This window comes from Sturnira hondurensis, unplaced genomic scaffold (assembly GCF_014824575.4).
Source record: "Sturnira hondurensis isolate 20B ecotype Veracruz unplaced genomic scaffold, ASM1482457v3 Scaffold0022017, whole genome shotgun sequence".
Lineage (NCBI taxonomy): Eukaryota > Metazoa > Chordata > Mammalia > Chiroptera > Phyllostomidae > Sturnira > Sturnira hondurensis.
In genome coordinates, this window is record NW_028094648.1 from 8854867 (window position 1) to 8876831 (window position 21965).

At 39.7% G+C, this 21965-nt stretch overlaps 1 protein-coding gene across 4 annotated transcripts in view; it reads left to right on the forward strand.

Annotated features, from left to right (window-relative positions):
• The first annotated feature begins 11743 nt into the window (after nucleotides 1-11743).
• The window catches only part of NFXL1 (nuclear transcription factor, X-box binding like 1), a 48075-nt gene continuing 37853 nt past the window's right edge, over nucleotides 11744-21965 (forward strand). The window contains exons 1-6 of one of the 4 annotated variants that reach the window (XM_037034082.1): nucleotides 11744-11879; nucleotides 12173-12424; nucleotides 14853-15029; nucleotides 18163-18272; nucleotides 20175-20305; nucleotides 21787-21965. In XM_037034082.1, the coding sequence (XP_036889977.1) occupies nucleotides 12175-12424; nucleotides 14853-15029; nucleotides 18163-18272; nucleotides 20175-20305; nucleotides 21787-21965 (847 nt within the window). In that variant the 5' untranslated portion in view covers nucleotides 11744-11879; nucleotides 12173-12174. Of the gene's footprint in view, nucleotides 12425-14852; nucleotides 15030-18162; nucleotides 18273-20174; nucleotides 20306-21786 lie in introns of all 4 variants that reach the window. The other 3 variants (XM_037034081.1, XM_037034083.1, XM_037034084.1) reach the window with 3 other exon arrangements.

Below are 21965 nucleotides of genomic sequence, written 5' to 3' on the forward strand. Positions count from 1 at the left end.
TTTGCTACAGCCCAAAGCGGAGCTCACCTAAAACCCAGAAATTTCATTCTTTAGGCATAGTCACTCGAGAAAATTGCCCACATGTGTGCAAGCAAACATGCTGAGGCAATTTTATAATAGAAAGAAATGGAAACAACCTAAATATTCATCAAAAGGAGGTTAGACATATAAATTAGAATATATTCATACAACAAAATGCTCTAAAGGTGGCAAACATAAGGCCCGTGGGCCAAATCCAGCCCTCCACCTTGTTTCTACCCAGTGGCAGGGCCGAGCTCCTTGCCCCTAGTAAGGAATAGTTACATTTATAGAGTCCTAACATGATATTCAGCCCTCTGAAGGCAACTGCAAGGCTGATGTGGCCTCTGGTGAAAATGAGTTTGACACCCCTGCTCTAAAACATTTGAATAGTAACAAATAACACATACATAGTGCTTATTTTGTGACAGGTACTGTTCCAAAGCACTAGCCAGATGTTAATGCATTTAATCTTCATGTCAACTTACAAGGTAGGTTCCATTATGTTCCCTGTTTAATGAATGAGAAAATGGGGGCACAGAGAAGTTAAATAATTTGCCCAAGACCCACAGGAAGGAAATAGCATAATCACTATTTGAACCCAGACAGTGAGGCTCCAGGGTGCCTGCTCTTAACCCTCTCATTAGTGCCGACTCTTGTATGTACACATAGTATCATCTAAACAATATTGACAAACATTCAACACAAGACTGAATAGTGCTTATGGATCTGTACCTATGACATCACAGCTTAATAACAGTCATGGGAACGGTAGACCGCAGAAATCAGAATAGTAATTACCTTTGTGGAGGTTGGAGAGAATGGGATGAAATGGAGGGGGTGAAATTCACAGTACTTCAACTCTGCTGTTTCATACCTTTTAAAACAATCTATCTATCTATCTATGTGTGTGTGTATATATATGTGTGTGTGTATCCTCTTTCTATAATTTTTGGTATATTGAACTATTTCAGAAGAAGAGAAAAAAGGGAAGTAGAGGAGCTAAGTCCAAATTTGCACAGTTTAGTGGCAAAGGCTGGACTTTCGACCCTGGGTTCTGTGTTTACTTCACTAAGAGTTGTACTGGATTGCTTTCTACACAGACCAAGTTGTGTGCTTTATGAGGTTCTACTTGATGATAATGTGCCTGCTATCTGCATGTTTCCACTTTAAGCTGGTCAGAGTGTGGATTGAGCAAATTCAGGACCCTGCTTTCTAGAATTACATTTCACGTCTGGCTCTCGGTTCCCCAAGGAGTTGGAGGTAAAAGCGTACATTTTTCACCAACGCATTCCCTTGGGGTCCTGAAAATAGCTATTTACCACAAAATTACTCACCAGCCTGATAATGTGGGCCCTTAAAAAGAGTTGATATTGGATATCTTGTCGGATTTCCAATTTCTCTTCCTTTCAGTTAGGTTCCTTTTTGTTTTATCTAGGATGAACTTTAGCCAGTTGGACTTGGTCCAAGCAACGACTTGAGTTAGTTCTTCAGAAAGGAGAGAGCCTGTTTCCTTGGTTTGTCACAATGAGTCATGATGCTGAGGAACACAGGTATCTTGGTGTCACCCAAGTCCACGGTTTTCCATGTTACCCGGGGCCTCATTGCTTACACTCAGTAAAAAGAGCGACAGGCAAGTTGCCCAGAACGCTCGAGGTATGGACAGTTTCCCACCATTATTTTGGGGGCTGCAGAGTAGAAAAGTTATTTTTTCCACCCACTTTTTAATATAAAAAGCCACTCTCCCTAGATTCTTAGTTTGAAAAAAAATCCTGACACCTAATGGATCTATATTACAGGTATTTCCATTGCTCGATTCAGATGTAATATCAAAGTGCCCGAAGAGCACAAATAAATAGAATTATCAAAGAAATATGTCACAATAAATGCATGTAAAATTTGCTTTGATCATATTCCTTTTATTTTTATGTTTCAAATAGTTGGGTGTTTGAAATTCATAGATTGGAGATAAGACCCTTTGGGGATTGAAAAATGAAGGTTGTTTTTTTACAGAACTGAAATAATGGATTTTTTTTCCCTTTTACAATGTCTTGCATTTAGAGTTTGGTACCAAATGCAATAATAGAGACCTCTTGTTTTAAAACCACTGACTTAGTCTACTTTTACCTTGAGAGGGGCCTACTCCCCTGGCCTCCACAGCAAGGCAAAAAGCATTGCTTCTTTGCAGCTTGGGCAACCACCAATCTGTTTTCTGTATCTGTGATCTCAGAGGCTTTTTGTTTGTTGGGTGGGTGGTTTTGTTTTGTTTTAGTTTTAGATTCCACATATAAGTGAGATCATGTAGAATTTATCTTTTGTCTATCAGACCTATTTAACTTAGCACGATGTCTTTAAGGCCCATCCATGTTGTTGCAAATGGCAAGATTTCACTCCTTTTTAGAACACTAATATTCCATTGTGTATGAAACATCTTTATCCAGTCATGCATCAATGAATATTAGGTTATTTCCATGTCTTGACTATTGTGAATGATGCTGCAGTGAATATGGGGGTCCATATGTTTTCAAATTAGTTTTTTCATTTTCTTCAGATAAATACCTATTGGTGGAATTGTTAGATACAATGGTGGTTTATTTTTAATTTTTTTGAGGAATAGCTATACAGTTTTCCATAGTTACTGCACCAATTTATACTCCCACCAACAATGCACAAAAATTCCTTTTTCTCCTCATTCTAGCCAACACTTCTTTCTTGTCTTTTCAATAGTAGCCATTCTAATGAGAATAAGGTGATAGCTTCCTGTGGTCTGGATTTGCATTTCCCTGATGATGAGTGATGTTGAGCACCTTTCCTGTGCATCCTCTTTGAAAAAAAAATCTATTCATCTCCTCCGCCTATTTTTAAATTTGATTATTTGTTTTAAAATTATAATTTAAACATGATTGCAATTGAATACAGTAAAGACCCAGATAAGGAGCTTGTAGTGTTCCCAGTGAGGAATTATAAAAAAATCACAAAAAGACTGGGTTTCATGAGAAATTTTGAGGAGAAACATTTTCTTGCTTTTGTAGAAAGTCATGGCATCTGAACTTAGAAAATGACACACACTTCTGTTTAGTGGACCCTGAGCACACTTTGGTAGAGGTGGGTGCAGTAGAGTGAACAACTGAAGGGGTGACATGGGAATAAATCACAGGGGAGGGCGCAAGCATAAGACTCCAGTCCAGAAAGGCAAAGACAGAGAAAAGGATGCTTAAAAAGCAAATGAACAACAGCTGCAACAGCTAAGAAACTTTATTGATTAATAGGAGAATGGAGTGACTCAACATCGATTAATTCATCACATTGTCTGATACTCTATAAAGCTGCAGCTGAAAATCCCTAGGCCTATCTTTAATGACTAAGAGAAAAAGAATATCTTAAAGCTCGTCTAATCCTAAAACCAAATGTGAGATAAACAGAGTGACCCAGTGGCCCTTGAGTATGGTTTTTTAAAAAAAAAGTTTTATTGATTATGCCATTACAGCTGTCCCATTTCTTTCCTTCATTCCCCTCCACCCTACACACCCCTCCCCCATCCCCCCTTTAGTTCATGTCCATGTGTCACAAGTACTTTAGATTCTGTATTTCCCATACTATTCTTGCCCTCCCCCCTATTTTTTACCTACCGTCTATGCTACTTATTTTCTGTATCTTCTCCCCCCTTCTCCTCCTCCCACTCCCCTGTTGCTAACCCTCCATGTGATCTCCATTTCTATGGTTCCGCTCCCAATTTAGCTGTCCTCTTAGTTTGCTTTTGTTTTAGGTATGGTTGTTAATAACTGTGAGCTGGCTGTCCTTTCACTGTTCATATTTTTTATCTTCTTTTTCTTAGATAAGTCCCTTTAACATTTCATGTAATAAGGGCTTGGTGATGATTAACTCCTCGAATTTGACCTTATCTGAGAAGCACTTTATCTGCCCTCCCATTCTAAATGAAAGCTTTGCTGGATAGAGCAATCTTGGATGTAGGTCTTTGGATTTCATGACTTGGAATACTTCTTTCCAGTCCCTTCTTGCCTGCAAGGTCTCTTTTGAGAAATCAGCTGACAGTCTAATGGGAAGTCCTTTGTAGGTGACTGTCTCCTTATCTCTCGCTGCTTCTAGATTCTCTCCTTCATTTTAATCTTGGCTAATGTAATTATGATGTGCCTCGGTGTGTTCCTTCTTGGGTCCACCTTCTTTGGGACTCTCTGAGCTTCCTGGACTTCCTGGAAGTCCATTTCCTTTGCCAGATTGGGGAAGTTCTCCTTTATTATTTGTTCAAATAAGTTTTCCACTTGTGGCTGTTTCTTTTCCCCTCTGTTACCCCTATAATTCGGATGTTGGAATGTTTAAAGACATCTTAGAGGCTCCTAAGCCTCTCCTTATTTTTTTGAATTCTTGTTTCTTCATTCTTTTCTGGTTGGATGTTTCGTTCTTCCTTCTGGTCCACTCCATTATTTGAGTCTCAGTTTCCCTTCCATCTCTATTGGTTTCCTGTGCATTTCCCTTCATTTCAATTAGTTTAGCCTTCATATATTCCTCTAATTTGTGGCTAAAATCAACCAGTTCTGTGAGCATCCTGATCACCAGTATTTTGAACTGTGCATCCAATAGGTTGTCTATCTCTTGTTGCTTAGATGTATTGGCTCTGGGGCTTTGAGCTGTTCTTCTTCTTTTTTATAAAAAAGATTTTATTTATTTATCTTTAGAGGGGAAGGGAAGGAGAGAAGGAGAGAAATATCAATGTATGGTTGCCTCTCGTGAGTCCCCTGCTGGGAACTGGCCTGCAACCCAGGCATGTGCCCTGACTGGGAATCAAACCGTGATCTTGTGGTTCACAGGCCCACGCTCAATCCACTGAGCTACACCAGCCAGGGCTTTGAGCTGTTCTTCTTGAGCCAAATATTTTGGTCCATTTAAGTCTAGCAGAAATCCCTGTTACATATGAGGGGTGGAGCCTTAGGTGTTTACCAGGGTGGGGCAATCCAGGTCGCTGGGTTGTGACGCTGTATGTGGGGGTGGGGTCAGAGAGGGGCAATACTCTCTCAGATTTCAGTCCCCTTTGCCGCTTCCCGCAAGCAAACTGGGCTCCTCCCTCCCTCCCGGTGGTGGCTCCCATGTGTGTGGGTCTGTGCACCCTCTAGGACCTTGTGGGTCTCTCCAACGAACTCCTGGTGAGCCTGGGAGCCTCTCCCAGCACTTCGACACCTCCCCCTCCAATTTTTCCAATTGGTGCTTTTAGGCTTTATTTCCCACCGCTGGGGCCATAGGTTGTGTGGTCTATCTCACTGCACTCTCCTTTGCTTGGTTTATCTGCACATGAATGTGTGACTGTGGTCAGCCAGCCGCCTTGCACCCTCGCTGGGTCCGCCCGTTGCCATCCTGCTCCTGGGATCTGCCAACTGCTGCCTGCGCACCTGGGTCAGTCCGGCCGCTTTTTCCTGCTGCAACCCATCCCCGCCAGCTGCTGACTCTCCCCTTCTTACCGGTCTGTATGAATGATTCGTTGTTGTCGGACTTCGGTACAGTTCAATTTTCTCTCTGGTTTGGTTGTATTTTGGTTTCTAAATCTTTGTTGTTCATAAACTTGGTTGTGCGAGGAGGTACGGTGTTTCCACCTATGCCTCCATCTTGGCTGGAAGTTCTGAATATGCTTTATTGATGGGACTTTCCTAAGTGTTCGCTACAGTTTTAGGACATACAACAGGTAACAATGGTACAAAAACTCCAGGAAGGCTATTTTCACTGGGAAACATGATTCTCAAAAATGGATATTCAGCAGAGTTTGGAAGAGAAAAAAGTGTTTCAAAGCAGAGAGAGGAGAGGTACAATAATGAGGGTGACTGTTTCTCGGTCAGTCTGTTCAAATTCCCTCGGTTACGACCCATAATAAGTGACCCATATAAAATGCATTTTGTATCGCGACCCAGAAAACACACAGATGTAACAACACTTTCAGAAAATGCTTACTCTTATCACATGCAATGCACTTGGGAACTTTCTCTATTAGCTGTTCTCTTTTAGCTCTTTGGGAAAAAATGCCTGTTGCAAATCACAAAATTAATTTCATGATTAATTAATGGGCTACTACTGACAGTTTTTTTTTGGAGGGGAAGCCACTTCCAGAGAGTGGTAAGTAGAATTGCCTAGAAGAAAGAATTAACTTTAGCCTAGAAAGAGATGAGGAAAAACATGTTATAAGGGGAAAGCACACAACAATGGAGGTTCTGGAAGCCTCTTCCTACAAAACATGAAGACAGTAACTCCTCACAGTGCTGTCACACAGAAACATAGCTTAGTTAGAGTGGTTGCCTGTTATTTCGTGATACTATAACATGATACCATAGCATGTTACACCATTAATGCTAATATGGTAGCATTAATACTATAACAAGTGAATTATCCTGCTCCCAGCTGCTCACTCTGTTTCTCTCTCTCTTTCTGTCATGTACTACAAACCCATTTGCAGGTTGACATTCTAGTTTTCAGAGCATTTTCTTTTGGCACATTCAGAGAAATAGTGATTCTTTTACTAGATCATAGATGAGCTGCAAGAGTGTTTTACAAGGTGCATTGAGTTTACTCAGAACCAGGATTTCTGCTAGACTTTAACTCTGGGTGGAAGGAGGGAAAAAGTCTGTCGATTCCTTGAGAGCTCCAGGGCAGCAGCCCAAGTCTGTAGCAGTTCCTCAGAGGAAATGAGTCAGGTAGAACACTGGGAAAAGGCTAGATCCCAGACCTGGAGCTTTCCAGTCTCTAAAGAGTCTCATGCCCCAAACGGTACACAGGCACTGACTACATTAAACCTCAGGTCTTCCCTCTATAGCATCAGGGAGGGGGGCAGCCTGATGACCGTCTGAGGTAAGTCTCTTACAACAGGCAAAGGCTACAAGCTCCCATCTAAGAAGCTACATCGTCCACTCATGCACAGGTCCCTAGACCCTCTCTTGTACTCAAGGACTTTGTTCTTACAATTAGCTTCCTCTCCCCTGCAGTATGCCCTTCCCCTGCAGTATGCCTTGTCATGTCCTCCTCTCTATGGAATTGGTTCCCATCAGTGTGCAGTGGCTCAGATGTAAAAACAAAACACTTGTGCTCTGGCTGATGTAGCTCAGTGGACTGAGCGAGGGCCTGCGAATCACATGATCACAGTTTGATTCCCAGTCAGGGCACATGCCTGGGTTGCAGGCCAGTTCCCAGCAGGGAACTCACGAGAGGCAACCATACATTGATGCTTCTCTCCTTCTCTCCTTCCCTTCCCCTCTAAAGATAAATAAATAAAATCTTTAAAAAAAAAACACAAAAACTTGCCACCTGTCTTTTCTCAATAGCTCATTTCCATAGAACAGCTACTGTGATCTTTAAACACAAAATAAGATCTCGTCAAGTTCTTGCCTCATCTTGCTTATAACTAATTCCCAAACCCTCACCATACTTCTCTATTAAATGGCCCCAACTACATCTGTGATTTGGTTCCCTACCGCTCTTCTGCGTGCTCATTCTCTTTCAGTTGTCTTGATTGTCCTCCTTGCTGTTCCTCTAGCCTACCAAATATGTGTCCTTGTCTGGGTCCTTGTAGTTTCCATTTCTTCTTCCTGGGAATTTTCCCCCTAAGTATCCAGCAGATGTTGTATCTTCATTCAGGTCTCTGCTTCAATGTCACCCATTTAGAGTACCCGCCCTGACTGTCTGAGCTAAACTGGAACGCTCTTCACTTTACCTCCTGCACAGATCACAACCTGACATTATATTTTGATTTGTTTGCTTATTTGTTATCTGTCTCCCCCACTAAAATACAAGTTCTATGGAAACAGGTGTTTTATTTCATTTATTGTTTTATTTCTAGTGCCTAGAAAGTACTCTGGACATATAGGGGTTTCATAAATCTTCGTTGAATAAATTGCTAAATGCAAGAATTTTTCAACCAGTCTTCAGAAGACAAACCTCAGAATTCAAACTAAATTGTTCACAACATTATGATTACTGAAATATGATTTACGTATATAAGTTTGTTGGCTGAGAGTCATACTGACTACAGTTTAATTCTGGGTAGCTATTCTATTACAAGGCTTTTTCTATCTCAAACTTTATTGGTATTTCTACATTAGTTTCCTTGAAAAACCTTTCATGAAGTCACCACCTCTGTGTTGAATCCCATAGTGGCTACTTACCATCAACACTGAGACCAAATTTTCTACTTCTGTATTCAAGGTCCTCTCCAACCCTAGTTAAACTTTCCCCTTGCTTTATTAATCACCTTTAGTATTCAACGGACTTTTTCCCTTTCTGGTTCAAACCCATGCCATGTTTGTTTTCACTTCTAAATCTCAGCTCATGCTGTCCCTACCATTCAGAATGCTTCCTTCCCTCCCATTCTAATCTACTCTGTCGTTAATAATATTCTCATTCTCAGCATCTTCATGAGCTTCTTCATCCCTATTCCGGTACTTACAGTGAATCCTTTCTGAGTTCACACATCTAATGCCTGACAGTATTAGATATCTGCTATACTCAATTACTGATTATTGGATGGATTATTTAACTGAATATTTGAAAAAACTCCACATTAACTATGAATAGATGTTCATTTGATTTTGCCTATATTATGGTTCGCCTAGAAAATGTAAAGTTACAGCCCATTTAAAAAAATATTGTATTTTTATTTTCATGAAATTCACAATATACAATACTATTTATACCATTCAATTCTGAGCATTACTAAGTAAAGCAAAAAAAAAACTGTCGGAAAGTTAACCTCATTATGTGTTTATAGCCCTTATTTCTTTCTCAACAGTTTTCTCTTTTTTTGTTGTAACATCCAGTTTCATTGGTCATATCCACATCCAGTATTTCAAGTAAAACTGATATAAAATGTATACACTGCCTATATCAGTCTGGATATAACCAGGAATGGAAACCACATAGTGGGTTAAGTTTATTTTTATCCATGAAAAAATTATGCTTTATTATTTACATTCGAGAGTACACTGCATATGTTTGATAATATATGAACGATTTGGATGAGAGATAATATCTATGCTTATTAGTCTACCTTAATAATAATAATAATCATCTTCTTCGAGGAGGAAAAATTTTTCTGTTTCTTTGAAATTTTCCTGTTCAAGCAACCGCATTTCTGATTCTGTGACAGCATGAAAAAGATGAGCCTGAAATGCCAAGCTTCTCCCTGGGGCTACGGAAGCCACCTTATAATCTACAGTATATTTAAATTTTTAAGTTGAGAATCACAAGAATGAAAAATAGATGTGCAAAATTTTATGCCTGGGTTAAGTTTAATATAAGGAATTACTAAGCTCTGATAAAAGAATGACTATAAGAACACTGTATATGGTATTCTTGGGAGAATACACAAGGACAAACTTGGAAGGGAGTGTCCACCTTTCCAAAGCTGGAGTTCAGATTCTACTGGAGAAGGTGTAGTTCAGCCCACTGGGCAGCAGACAGGCTTGCTGGTATATTCTGGTTACAATTTTTCCGCAGTCAGGAAAAATTGTACAGGTGATCAGGAGCCTTTGGGATAGGCTTGCAGAGAGAATGGGAGCCTAGCCACAGGTGTGGTGCCTGGTCTAGAGTGGGAGTGGTTGCAGGTGTAGGAGATGAGAATGCAGGTGTCAGCTGCAAAGTGACTGGTGACTCAGGGCGCCGGTGTGTACAGGAGGCCTTGGGGTCAGTTTCCATGAGAAGGCTGCTGGAAGGTTAAGGCGAGGCTAGGAAAAGGCCTCAAGGTTGCCAAACACTTTGCTGCAGCAGGAAATACCAGAACACCTTCCCTCCAGAAATGTCTCTCTAGTGCCCTCTGCTGAGAAAACTGACATGGTTCTCTCTGTGGAGGTGCTTAAAGGAGTTCTTTCCATTATCACAGCATATATTGGAGGGTGAATTGGAGCTGAAACGAAATAAAGTGGTAACTGGCATAGTTAGATGTGTTTGTCAAGGATAAATGTATTTGGGGAGCATGTATGGATATGCTGGCAAAAAGAATCCATGTCAGAATATGTCAATAATGGAAAATAAATACAATTAAATCACATTTTTTCAAGTGGCTGCACAATAAAAGTATTCAGATATATTATTTTTTCTATACTTTATTTTAGAACTCTTTAAAAAACATGGGGGTGTATCATACATATAGCAAATCACACAAATCATAAATGTGCATTTTTTTAGTTTTTACATACATATACAAATTTCTCTCATTTTATAGCTGAGAACACTGAGACACAAAGATTAAGATTATATATATATATAATCTCCATAAAAAGTCCAGCCACCGTTAACCTGGCAGCCAAAGAGAGTACATTGGCAGTGTTAGATAGTACAATGGACTGGAATGTACTAGTGGACTAGTACAACGATGACTTCACTGTACTAGTCAGAGTGGGTGGTAAATGTCAGTGAGCACGTGCACTGTGTGGCCGTAACATTCAAAATGACTGAGTACAGCAACGAATCTGCGTCACACTTTGTATTAAGCTTGAACATTCCTCTGCACAAACTATTTGGATGATTCAAAAGGCTGCTGGTATGGGCAACTGGTGACTGGCAGCTTTATCAGGACAATGTGCCCTCTCACATATCACGTCTTGTGCAGGTTTTTTGGCAAAACATCAAATCACTCAGGTAACTCAGCCCCTCTACAGCCCAGATTTAGTGCCCTGCATCTTTGGGCTTTTCTCAAAAATAAAATTGCCTTTGAAAGGGAAGATATTTCAGACCATCAATAAGATTCAGGGCCAGCTGATGGTGACTGGGAGAACTGTGTGAGGTCCCAAGATGCCTACTTTGAAGGGGACTGAGGTGTCATTGTCCTATGTTTGTCCCATTTGTCCTAAGATGTTTCTTATATCTTCTTCTACAAATGTCTATATTTTGCATATTACATGGCTGGATACCTTCTGAACAGACTATAGATGATGTGCGTGTGTAAAACACACTTTAGTGACTGGCATGTAATAAATGCTCTCTAAATATTAGATTATGAATGAAGAGGAATTAGTTAATTAAGATAAAGGGTTGTGTAAGGATTGTGTAGTCCCAAGCAATCAATATGTTTCTAAACCCCAGAGAGAACCCCCCCCCCCAATTTTGATATTTATCTATTGGGAAACTCACAGAAGTTAGAAGATTTAAGTCCTGACTCTCAACTACTTTCCTTAATAAAATCTACTTTTGAGAGCTGTCATGAAAAATTGGCCTGTCCGGGAAAAGCATATTGTCAATTATAAAGGACTATTATAGGCCTTAGATTTATCCCCTACAGGGCTTTCACAGCTCAGAAGAGTATTTGTCGCGACTCCAACCACTTTTCCACAACTCCCTCATCCCTCCCTCTTCCCCCACCCCACTTATGTTCATGTTAAGTGCTTTCTCCCGTTCATGAGAAAAGTTTTTTCCCAGCTAAAAGCCCCAAGCAAGGCTAAAGACGAGGGCACTCATAGTCACTCTGATAGAACCGGGGTACTCTGCTGGGTTTAGGCAGCTTCGGAGATTCAGCAGCAACACCTGGGAAGAACATCTGGGGGGGCAGCCACCTCCCCACCGTGCGCCGTGATAGGACCGCAACCTCGCCAGAGGCGAAGAGCACCCCGGGAATTGTAGTTACCGAGGGCCCTCGTAACTCCCTCCCGCTCTTCCCCCTCCCCGCTGGTCCAGGGACACACCCGGATAAGGAAGTGGCCATTGATGCCACGCGTTCTGCTGGCAGCCTACGTGGGCTTCTGGGAGTTGTAGTCGCTGGGGGCAAGGACCGCCTGTAAGGAAACGTAGCCTTTCCTGGGGTCCACTACTGGGCTTGGTTCCCCGCTGGAGTCGCCGGTCTGTCTGCTGCTGTCGCCTCAGGGCACTCCCCCCTAAGGGTGAGAAGCCGCTTTCCTTCTCCCCCTTGTTCTCTCGGGCTCTGTATACTCCTTACCCCACAATCCGTTTCTCTGCCTAGTTCTCTCCCTCTACGGTCCATCTCCAAAGCCCGGGGTTAGCGGGCACTCGTTCTCAGGGAGAGACAGGGCCTCGACCTTCTCGCACCCCGTCCCACCCTGGGGCAACCCTCTTTAGTCCGCCCCTCCCACCGGCTTCCGAGACCGCCCAGCGTCACCCTACTTAGGCACCGCAGCGATCAGGCTTCTTCCACTCTCTCTCTCTTTCCCTTCAGGGATGGAAGCTTCCTGGCGCCAGGTGGCCGGTGGCCGAGGCCGAGCCCGAGGACGGGCCACGGCGGCCCCCTCCTCAGGAAGTGGATTCCATCTCCGCGGAGCCGGAGGAGGGCGAGAGAAGGGGTCGCTGGGCGCTGCTGCCCCCGGCCCCAGTCCCGGAGGTGCCACGACCGCTGCGGCAGCCGCGGCAGGTAGCTCTGCCCGGCGCAGCCCCGCCGGACCCGGAGCAATGCAGACTTCCGTAGCCAGTGGTGAGAATGGCTCCCGCCCTCCGTCTCACCTGGACGCCCGCTGCGGCTCTGCTCAGTTCAAGCTGCCGCTGTCCCTGCTCCCACTCACTGCCTTTCTTCTCCTGGGGGGGTTCATTATTGGCCGCACCTCTCAAGCCTTTCAGGCAGCTACTGTCTTCGGTATTCTAGGCACATTCACATCCACATCTTAATTGTATCTTAATTTTAAAAATCTTTTATCTTAATTTTAATTGATGTTAATCTTTGCTAATTCCCTGTCCAGTACTCTTCCTTCACTCTTTTTGCCTACTGACCCTGGACCCAAAGTTGCAAATTGTGGTCGGGAGGTCTAGCCCATACTGTAGTTTGGTTTGGTTAACACAGGTTTTAAATCTGGATTGGTCTTTTTTCTTTCTAAAGTCTCGTAAAAACCTGCTTAACATCCTTTCTTGAAAAATTCTCTCAAGATTTCATGGCAACAGTCAGTAGGACTCAGTCGTAGAAATCCCATTTAGATTGGGCTCTGGCACTAAATTTCACTTTGTCTTTCCTACTTCTAGGGACCAGTTGTCATTTCCTATTTTTAACTAATTGTCTGTGCCCTGTAAACTCTTTAGCTTGTGGTACTTCCTTGGTTCCTATTCACAGATTTCACCTCTTACTGGATGTAGCTGGTATGGCCTTTTCCGGCATGTCAGAGTCCTTAATTCAAGGCTGTGTTTTAGCGGATCCTGAGAGCATGCATGCAACAAACACGAAATTGCCTTTACCAGTGGAGGAGTACATGGGGCCATGGGGAATAGTCCCTGAAAGGAGTTCTGGGCACCCGCGTGTGTGTTTGGGATGCATTTTTCCAAATGTACTTTTGGAGGCAGAAGCAAATTGAGCTTCTGAATGCTTTTTTTCTCCTAAGCTAGTTTTAAAGTTAGGTGATGTTCTGTGAGCTTGCAGTTACTGAGTTTCTAATGGTGGTGGTAAGGTTCGTAAGTTGGAAACCTATGAACAGTTTTGGTGAACTTTACTAGATTTTGTGGATAGTAGAAAGTGAGCATTCTTAACCTGGATAATTGAGATTGGAGTGTAAGATACAGTAAATAGGAAAGGTCGCTTTGTCATCTTTTCTTGAGATGCTCTTATATGTGGACACATTGATCAGGATATGAAAGTTTTTATTATGTGTTCTAACTCAGCCTTTAAAAAATGTATCCTTAACTGATGATTTCTCATTTTTAATGACAGTTATCATCTCTCTTACTGTACATCAAGTTTTGAATCACATAGCTTATAGATATTACTGTTCTCCTGACACTAAAAGATTCCTAGATAGGCACTGTACATTTTCCTCCAGTTTTACTTGAAACACTGCCCAATCCCCAACCAAACTGGCTGCAACCAGAAAGGGCAAACATTTCATGAAGGAAAGAAAAGATAAAACACTATCTAAAATAAGCAAGCTGATCTTAGTAGTAGTAGTTTCAGGCATGGAGTGAATTTTAAACTAGTAATTAAAAATTTCAAATTAGTAAATTTAAAACCCTCTCAATGTGGGCCCTGTTGGATTCAGATCAATTCAGTATGTTTGTGGCTCCTTTCTTAAACTATGGTTGCTGTCCTGAAGAGCTTATTAACACTTAGTACTTAAAGAAAATTCCCATGGTCCTTGCTCTTGAGGAGTTTGCAGTTTTATTGGGAATGTGCAGTGAAGTAATCTAACTCTTTTCGAATTATTTAACCAAGTAACAAAATGAGATGTACAGACTGTGCTAAAGAGAAGAGTGGAAGAATTGTCCAAAATTTAGCATTTCTTTTTGGAAGAAAGTTGTAAGAAGTGTATTTTCCGTGTCAGCAGCAGTTTGTGTGTCATTAATATTAAATATGTTGTGCGACTACATTTTAACAAGGGCAGAAAGCCCTTGAGCTTTCTAAGAGGCTGTACATTGAATCGTTTGTTCAGTCTTGGGTGGGCCAGGCCAGGCTGGGCTGTGATGTGGAAGAGGGGGTTTTAAACAGCACCTGCCTCTTGCTTGTTTGGATGTGCTCCCAGTGGGCATGTGTCCCTCATCTTAGTAGTCACTATGTACAAATCTATTGTTAAACATCCCATTTTAATTTTTGTTAATGTCCTCATTTTGAGGTTGATCATCAGGTTTTTCTGGATACTTTTATCATACCTTTATAATATTTTAAGTTGATTTATTAGTCAGTGTTCCCAGAACAACTTGCTGCATTTAATTTAGCAGGGTATTTTACACAAGTGTGAGTTTTCATTGTGGCATTCCCTTTGGTCGTGTGACAAGAAATTTGAAAATACTGTTTTTCATGGATGGTAAAATAGAATGCTCCAAAGATGACTTTTAAATCTCTATTGAAATGATTGCATTAGTACATTATGACTTGCATTTTGAGAGATTGTTTTGTGGAAATGAAAATCATTTCTTTTCCCTGTAAGCAGAGCTAATGTCTCAAAGGAAATTTGAGGAAATCAAGAAGACTAATCAAGCTGTGGCAAAAAAACTTGCTGAAGAACACTGTAGCTCCTCCTCTGAAGAAGAAGGAGATGAAGATTTGGAAGGAAAACAGGGGAAAATAGTTGCTAATACATTTATAACTTACACTACTCAGACAGGTACGTACGGTATCTTTTAAATTTAGACTTTTTTATATTAACAAAAATATATTCCTGACTCTTTAAAAACATTTACTGTATGTGGAATCACCATTGCATCTTAAGAATGAGCTTTTTGTGTTTTAGAGTTGAATTTTTGTACATTTTACTATTTGAGTTATGTGTTATTAACATTAATCTTTCTGTAAAGCAAGTGGAATGGCAGTATCCTTTACAGCCTTGAAGCTGTCCTGTGTATTTGGTTGGTATTTCATTAGGATGCTGGGAGAGGGGTGCCAAAGCCCCCTTCGAGGTGAGTGGGTTCAAGTTGTTCCTGGTTATGATTTAATTGCTTTTAAATACTTTGAATACTCTCTTAAATCTGTTCATTTTTCCTTTTTTGCATCGTGAAGTAAATTTCATTTTTTGACTTATTTTATATCTTACAACTTTTGACTTCCATACATTTTTTTGAAGCTAAGTTCTGTGGTTTGACCTATATGATTGCGTATGTGTTGTTGATACCCAGGTAACTCTTAAAGCCATATTTGGACTCCAGAACTCTAGCAGAGAAGGTCATTCTTTTTCTCTGAGCACAGCCTTGGAATTTTTGTGATTCTCCTCTCAAATTTCATACTTGCAGGGTCAACTTCCTGATGGGTATTTCTACCTTGCTGGCCCACGGACACATCAAACATATGTTCAAAGATAACTTATTTCTCTTGCTTTCTTGATCTCAGTTAGTAGCACAGTTTTCCCAAGCACACACCCAAACCAGAACTCTGGGTGCAGGGTTGACACACACACGGTACCAGTGTGTTTCACTCACTACCACTGCTCTCCCCTCCCCATGTCAGGCAGACATTGCATCAGACGCGCATTCTTTCCTTCTTTCTGTTGACGTGAACATCAACCTTTAAGAGCAATGTGATCTAAACATTGCCAAGTCCTGCTGAGTTTTATTTCCAGAATTTCTTTTTTTTAAAGATTTTATTTATCTATTTTTAGAGAGGGGAAGGGAGGGAGAAAGAAAGGGGGAGAAACATCAGTGTGTGGTTGCCTCTCACATGGCCCCCATTGGGGACCTGGCCCAGGCGTGTGCCCTGATTAGGAATTGAACTGGATCAATTGGTTTGCAGCCTATGCTCAATCCAGCCAGGGCTACACCAGCCAGGGCTACTTCGTAAATTTCTTAAATCCATCCCTCTTTTCCCCATATGCTAACATTGCCTTAATTCAGGCCCCATGGCTATTTAATGTGTGCATTAAATTCACTTAATAGCTGTGAGGTAGATACTACTGTTACTATTATTACTATTTTAAAGATGAGAAAAATGAGACACATACATTCGATAATTTGCTCAAGGTCATTTTTTGGTTTGCCTGCTCTACCTGCTTCTTAACTGGTACTTTCTGCTTCTAGTCTTGGCCTTATCATACTAATTTTTCTTTAGTTGCCAGGGTGATCTTTCCAAAATGCATAACTTCAAATGCCATGTGATCCACCATGACATTTTGGGCACTATACTCTCTTGCTGAGGCCAAACTTTAATATAATTTTAAAAGAAATCTTATATAAATCTTATAAATGTAAGGTTAGACTTTATTTTGTTAAGGCTTGATTCATCTTGTTCTCATTTTCTGTTATGTGTTAACTGTAAATTAGATGAAATTAAAAATGTTATATATTTGTTAAAGCCAGCTATGTGGAAAAGCAAACTAAACACATAGAATGTGATTATGAAGTCTGCTTTTAAGGATACTCTTTAAACTTTAATGTTTATTTAAAATTAAACAATTAGCCCTGGCTTAGTGGATTGAGCGCCGGCCTGTGAACTGAAAGGTCGCTGGTTTGATTCCCAGTCGGGGCACGTGCCTGTGTTACAGGCCCAGTCAGGCCCCAGCTGGGGTCATGGGAGAGGCAACTGAGGGCACCTGACGTATGGCTCACACACTGATGTTTCTCTCCCTTTCTTTCTCCCTCCCTTAATCTCTCTCTGAAAATAAAGAAAACAATTGTTTTGAATAATTTTATAATTTATAGTTTGGGGAGTGATTTTACGTATATTTTATTTATTATCTTAAATTATATCATGGTAGAGCAAGTTTTTATGTGGTTCGCAGGCCTGCGCTCAATCCACTGAGCTACGCCAGCCAGGGCCGAGCAAGTTTTTATAAGTGCTGTGTTTCCTTAGGTGATTTTAGAAAGTGAAGAATTATTCAAGCATCCTATTTATTTAAGTTTTCTTTTTGGTTAACTTAAATTTTGATTTGAACCATTTTATTGCCATAAGCTTTGTATCAGTGACAGTTTAAACTGTTAGTCAGACTGTGTTGAACAATCTTTAATGTGTTAAAAGCATGAACGTTTATTTCTCTTACACCGAAGTGACTTGGGGTGCTGCCCTTTGGTGTCATGTGCGCTTTGGGTAGTTTTTCTGCCTTTCATTTTGCTTTACTTGTTATTTTGGACTTTCCTATTGTAACCCCTTGCTTCAGCTTATAGTTATTAAGAGTCAAACCAAATACTTTGATTTTATCATCTATAGAATGAAGATAAAAATAGCACATTTCATACTACTGAAACACTAATAGGACAGTGTCTAGCAAATAAATGCTCAATAATTGCTCAAGAAAATATAGTTTACTTTTTTTCGTAAGAAGTTCATGTTTCATTTTTAAGCAGAAATAGTTATTATTTCTATTGTAATGACCTCAGGATCTTTTTATTCAACAAGTTTTTATTAGAATGTTCTGTGTGTCAAACACACACATGTGCTTATATTTAGGCTGAATGGCTCTATTGACTTTTGCCTTTCAGCTTCTTTTACTTTGCTTTTTGACTTGCTCTCCCTTGTTACTTGGCTTCTTGCTGCTCTTGTCTGTGGCTCTGCCTCCACCAAATTTGTGAAGCACTGTAACAGCAGTGGAAGAGAGTATACTCAGAGAGCTTTTAATCAAATATGTAAGATTGAAATCTTGGACTTTGTGACCTCTTGGCAGCTCGCTGGGTGCTTTTCTTAAACTTCTTATTTTAAGCTATATTTTGAGCAATTGATACTGCTACAGTTCTCGCATACTGTACTGCTTTTAGTGAATCTGTATTATTTTCAGATGTTGCTTAACATGAAGTTTTCAATTTTTAAATTTCAAGATGGAGATACACGTGAATTAGAGCGAACAAAGCAGTATGTACATGAAGCTTTTCAAGCAGGGGCTATGACATGCTTAATTTGTATTGCTTCAGTGAAGAGAAACCAGGCAGTAAGTGTTTCTCTTTATCTATGTTGATGTATCTGCCCCAAATATCTTATGTTGTGTTTATAATACTTACCTATTTATTATGCTTTTGCTTATTTTTTTAAAAATGAGAATTTTATTGATCTTTATTTTGTAAATCTGTAATTTAAAAAGACTACTTCTAATGAGCATCCAGTATTTTTACCACTATTAATATAACTGAAGCAAGTATCTTCAATTTTAATGTTCATGTCAATTTGATAAAGGATTTTTAATATCTTTGTACACTAGATATTTCCACAAATGCTGAAATGTTAAAGTGGACTGTATTTCATTACTTTCAGCAGGTTGAAAAGATAGGCATGTACCCTGCCTTCCAAGAAGTAGAACCTAGCAGTGACTGTGGTTTATCAGGAAGCTTTTCTTGTGTTGAAGAGACTGTGGAAAGTTACTAGAGTCGTTGGGGAGCAATGGACTCAGTCATAACTTATGAGTTTAGAGTCGTGAAGGCCTGCTGGTTATGTATATATAAATTTAAAAGGGCACTAATGGAGCAGTCGAGGAAGTGATGACTGGAAGTGATAGATGCAACATTCAGACCTCAGATTAATCCACTGCTCTTAGAGTAGGATTGCCTAGAGGAAAAAAATGTGTCCAAATGAAATAGGTCGCTCACATGGAGTGAATCAGAAATTTAACATACATAGGATAGGATAATGTAGCATACATTTACCTTTGGTGTCTGGAGTCACGTGGTTGGTTTATTCTGATTTTAGCTGCAAGTCTCTCCATATGGGGATATAGTCCTACCTTAACAGTTGCTCTGTGTGTGTGTGTGTGTGTGTGTGTTTGTAATATCAGGCTCCTCCTTGGGAACTGACTCAGCCCATACAGGGGTGTAGTGCAGAAGTAGAGGGGCGTTAATGTCCCTTGGGGCATCATTCCACCGAGGGGAATTGGTGGATGAGTGCCCAGCCTCCCCTTTGTGAGGGGTTTGGGTTGGGGCAGCCCTAGGTATGTTTTAAATGGTTTCTTAGAGGATCCCTAGCAGGACAGAACTTTGTCTCTTAGCAGTGCTCAGCTGAACAGTGTACCATTTATTGGCATTTCCTCTTCCCCATTGTGTCTTCTCACTCCTGCATTTCACATCTTTTTTCAGTCACCAAGTGGGGAGGAACTCAGCTAAAAAGTTGGTCTTTCTTTTTAAATGCTGTTGTCTGCTTATGCAATGTATGACATGTCTGATTTTATTAAACAGTTGAGAAATGTTATGATGAGAGAACTGTTTTTTGTCAGTTATATGGAAGTTTTCATAGGTTTTAAAAATTACTATTATTCCTTAAGCTTTTAAATTATATATATATTCTCAATTTTTTTTGCTCATCTAATTTTTAGAATTTAGCATAAGCACTAGATTAATAGTTTTAATATAACACAAAAAGAAATAATAGAGATTATATGTAGTTTAAGGAACTCTTTGAAGTGTTATTTATAATTGGAAATAACCTAAATGTCTAATAATCGGAAGTGGGTTAAATAAATTATGGTCTGTAAATCACAGGAAATATTATACAGCTATAAATGTGTTGTATGAATATGTTTGATAAGGGTGAATGCTTATACTATGCTAAAAGAAAATGCTATGAAATTATATAGCAGTCAGTACAGCATGACCTCATTTAGAAAAGAAAATGAGATACATTAAAAAAAGAGTTAGAAACCGGAAATTTAGGAATAGTTATTTCTAGTTGAATGAATCTGGATGGTTAATAATAATTTTTTTTCTTACTGTAAGGAAAAATTATTTTTTATTAATCCTTAGTTTGCTCTTGAAAATAATTTACTATAGTGCTTATTTTAAAGTATTATGTAATTATCAAAGAAAAATCATTGCATACATGTTAATATCTGATACTTTTGTCTTAGGTTTGGAGTTGTTTAGGATGTTTCTGTATATTCCACATGCCCTGTATTCAGAAGTGGGCTAAAGACAGCCAGTTTCTGGTATCTTCTTTGACGGATGATGATTTTGAAAAGAGAGATTATCCCTGGCCTTGGTAATTTTTCTAATTTAGTTGGAATATCAGATCGTAAAATAAATGAAAATTGCAGCTCAGAAGTTGCTTTATTGGCAGTTTTAGTATCCATGTGTGGCTCTCCATTAGTCACTGGGTTTACGAAGATATGGGACTTAGTAATGGCATTCATTTCCCAATTTGTGTAACTACTACTTCCTTTCAAAAACTAGTATATTATTGAGACTATTTTCCCCTACAAAACAACTCCTTTGTTATCCTTTTTAAACAACTTCCATTTCTTTTCTATATGACTAGAATTCTTCATAATTCGGGTACATTTCCTCTGGTACAATATGATATATTATCATATTGTATAAGACTGTCATCTAACATACTTTGATCATAGGCTTCCCAATTTTATCCTCAAAAAATCTTTCAAAACTGTAGGTATAGATTATTTAATAATACTAATTTTTCTACATTTTTTATTGGATGGCTTATGGTTCATGATTTGATCTTGAACTTCAGTTATATTTCCAGAAAAAGTTGGGGAATAGAAATTTTATATTTCTGCAAAATAAAGACAATGAAAAATTTGTCTGTACTGGCAACCAAAATGGTAGATTTAGTTTGAAGATAATGAAGCATAAACTTCAGGGGCTCTGTGTGGTCACATAAATATTCACTTTTGCAACTAATTTTTTCTTTGTAATTTTGAGTTCTTTTTCTTATCAGAGGCCCCCACGTTGATAAGATTCAGGCTTCAGAAAACCTGGATCCACATCAGGCCTCCCCTTGTTACCATAGGTACTGATATGCAGGGTGGGGCAAAAGTAGATTTACAGTTGCTCATATGGAAAGTAATACAGTGATTAATAAATAGTGTAGGAATAAACTCTGTGTTTCACATACTCACAATAGTAAACCTACTTTTGCCCCACTCTGTATTTATAAAATTGTAGTAATACAGTTTTTAAAAACATTTTAGAGTACTAGAACTTGGTGAAAATAATTCTTAGTCATTTGTGAGAGATTTTATTCTTGTGTTACCAAAGGGGATATGGAAATTAGTTGAAATAAAATGATATGTTCAGACTTCTTTTACTCTTACATGGTAAAGCCAGGATATAGCTGGACTCTCAATATGTGCTATTTCCTACAGTGGCAGCCAGCCACGTGTGGTTATTTACATTTTCAAAAATTATAAAAGCTCTGTTTCTTTCTCAGTCGTATGCATTAGCCACATTTCAAGTGCTTACAAGCTGTACTTGGTTAAGAACTATTATATTGGACATGGCAGATACGGAACAGTTCCATCATCTCAGGAAATTACATTGGAGACAGTTGTTCTAGGCAGTTGCGATTTATTTTAGGAAAATTTTGTTTTTCACTAATACAAAAATGGAACAGAGAGTGCCTTACGTAAAACTAATTGAGTATACCATCTTTCAGAGTATATTTATGTTTCTGTCTCTTGTGTTACTTAAAAAATAAAATTAACTTGTAACTCCCCTTTGTAGTCCAAAATGTAGGTTTGAATACAAACGATCTGACATGCCGAGCAGGTACTATTGCTACTGTGGGAAGGTAGAAGATCCACCTTTAGATCCGTGGCTTGTGCCTCATTCATGTGGCCAAGTATGTGAGAGAGAATGTAAACCTCCCTGTGGCCATAAGTGTTTACTCCTCTGTCATCCAG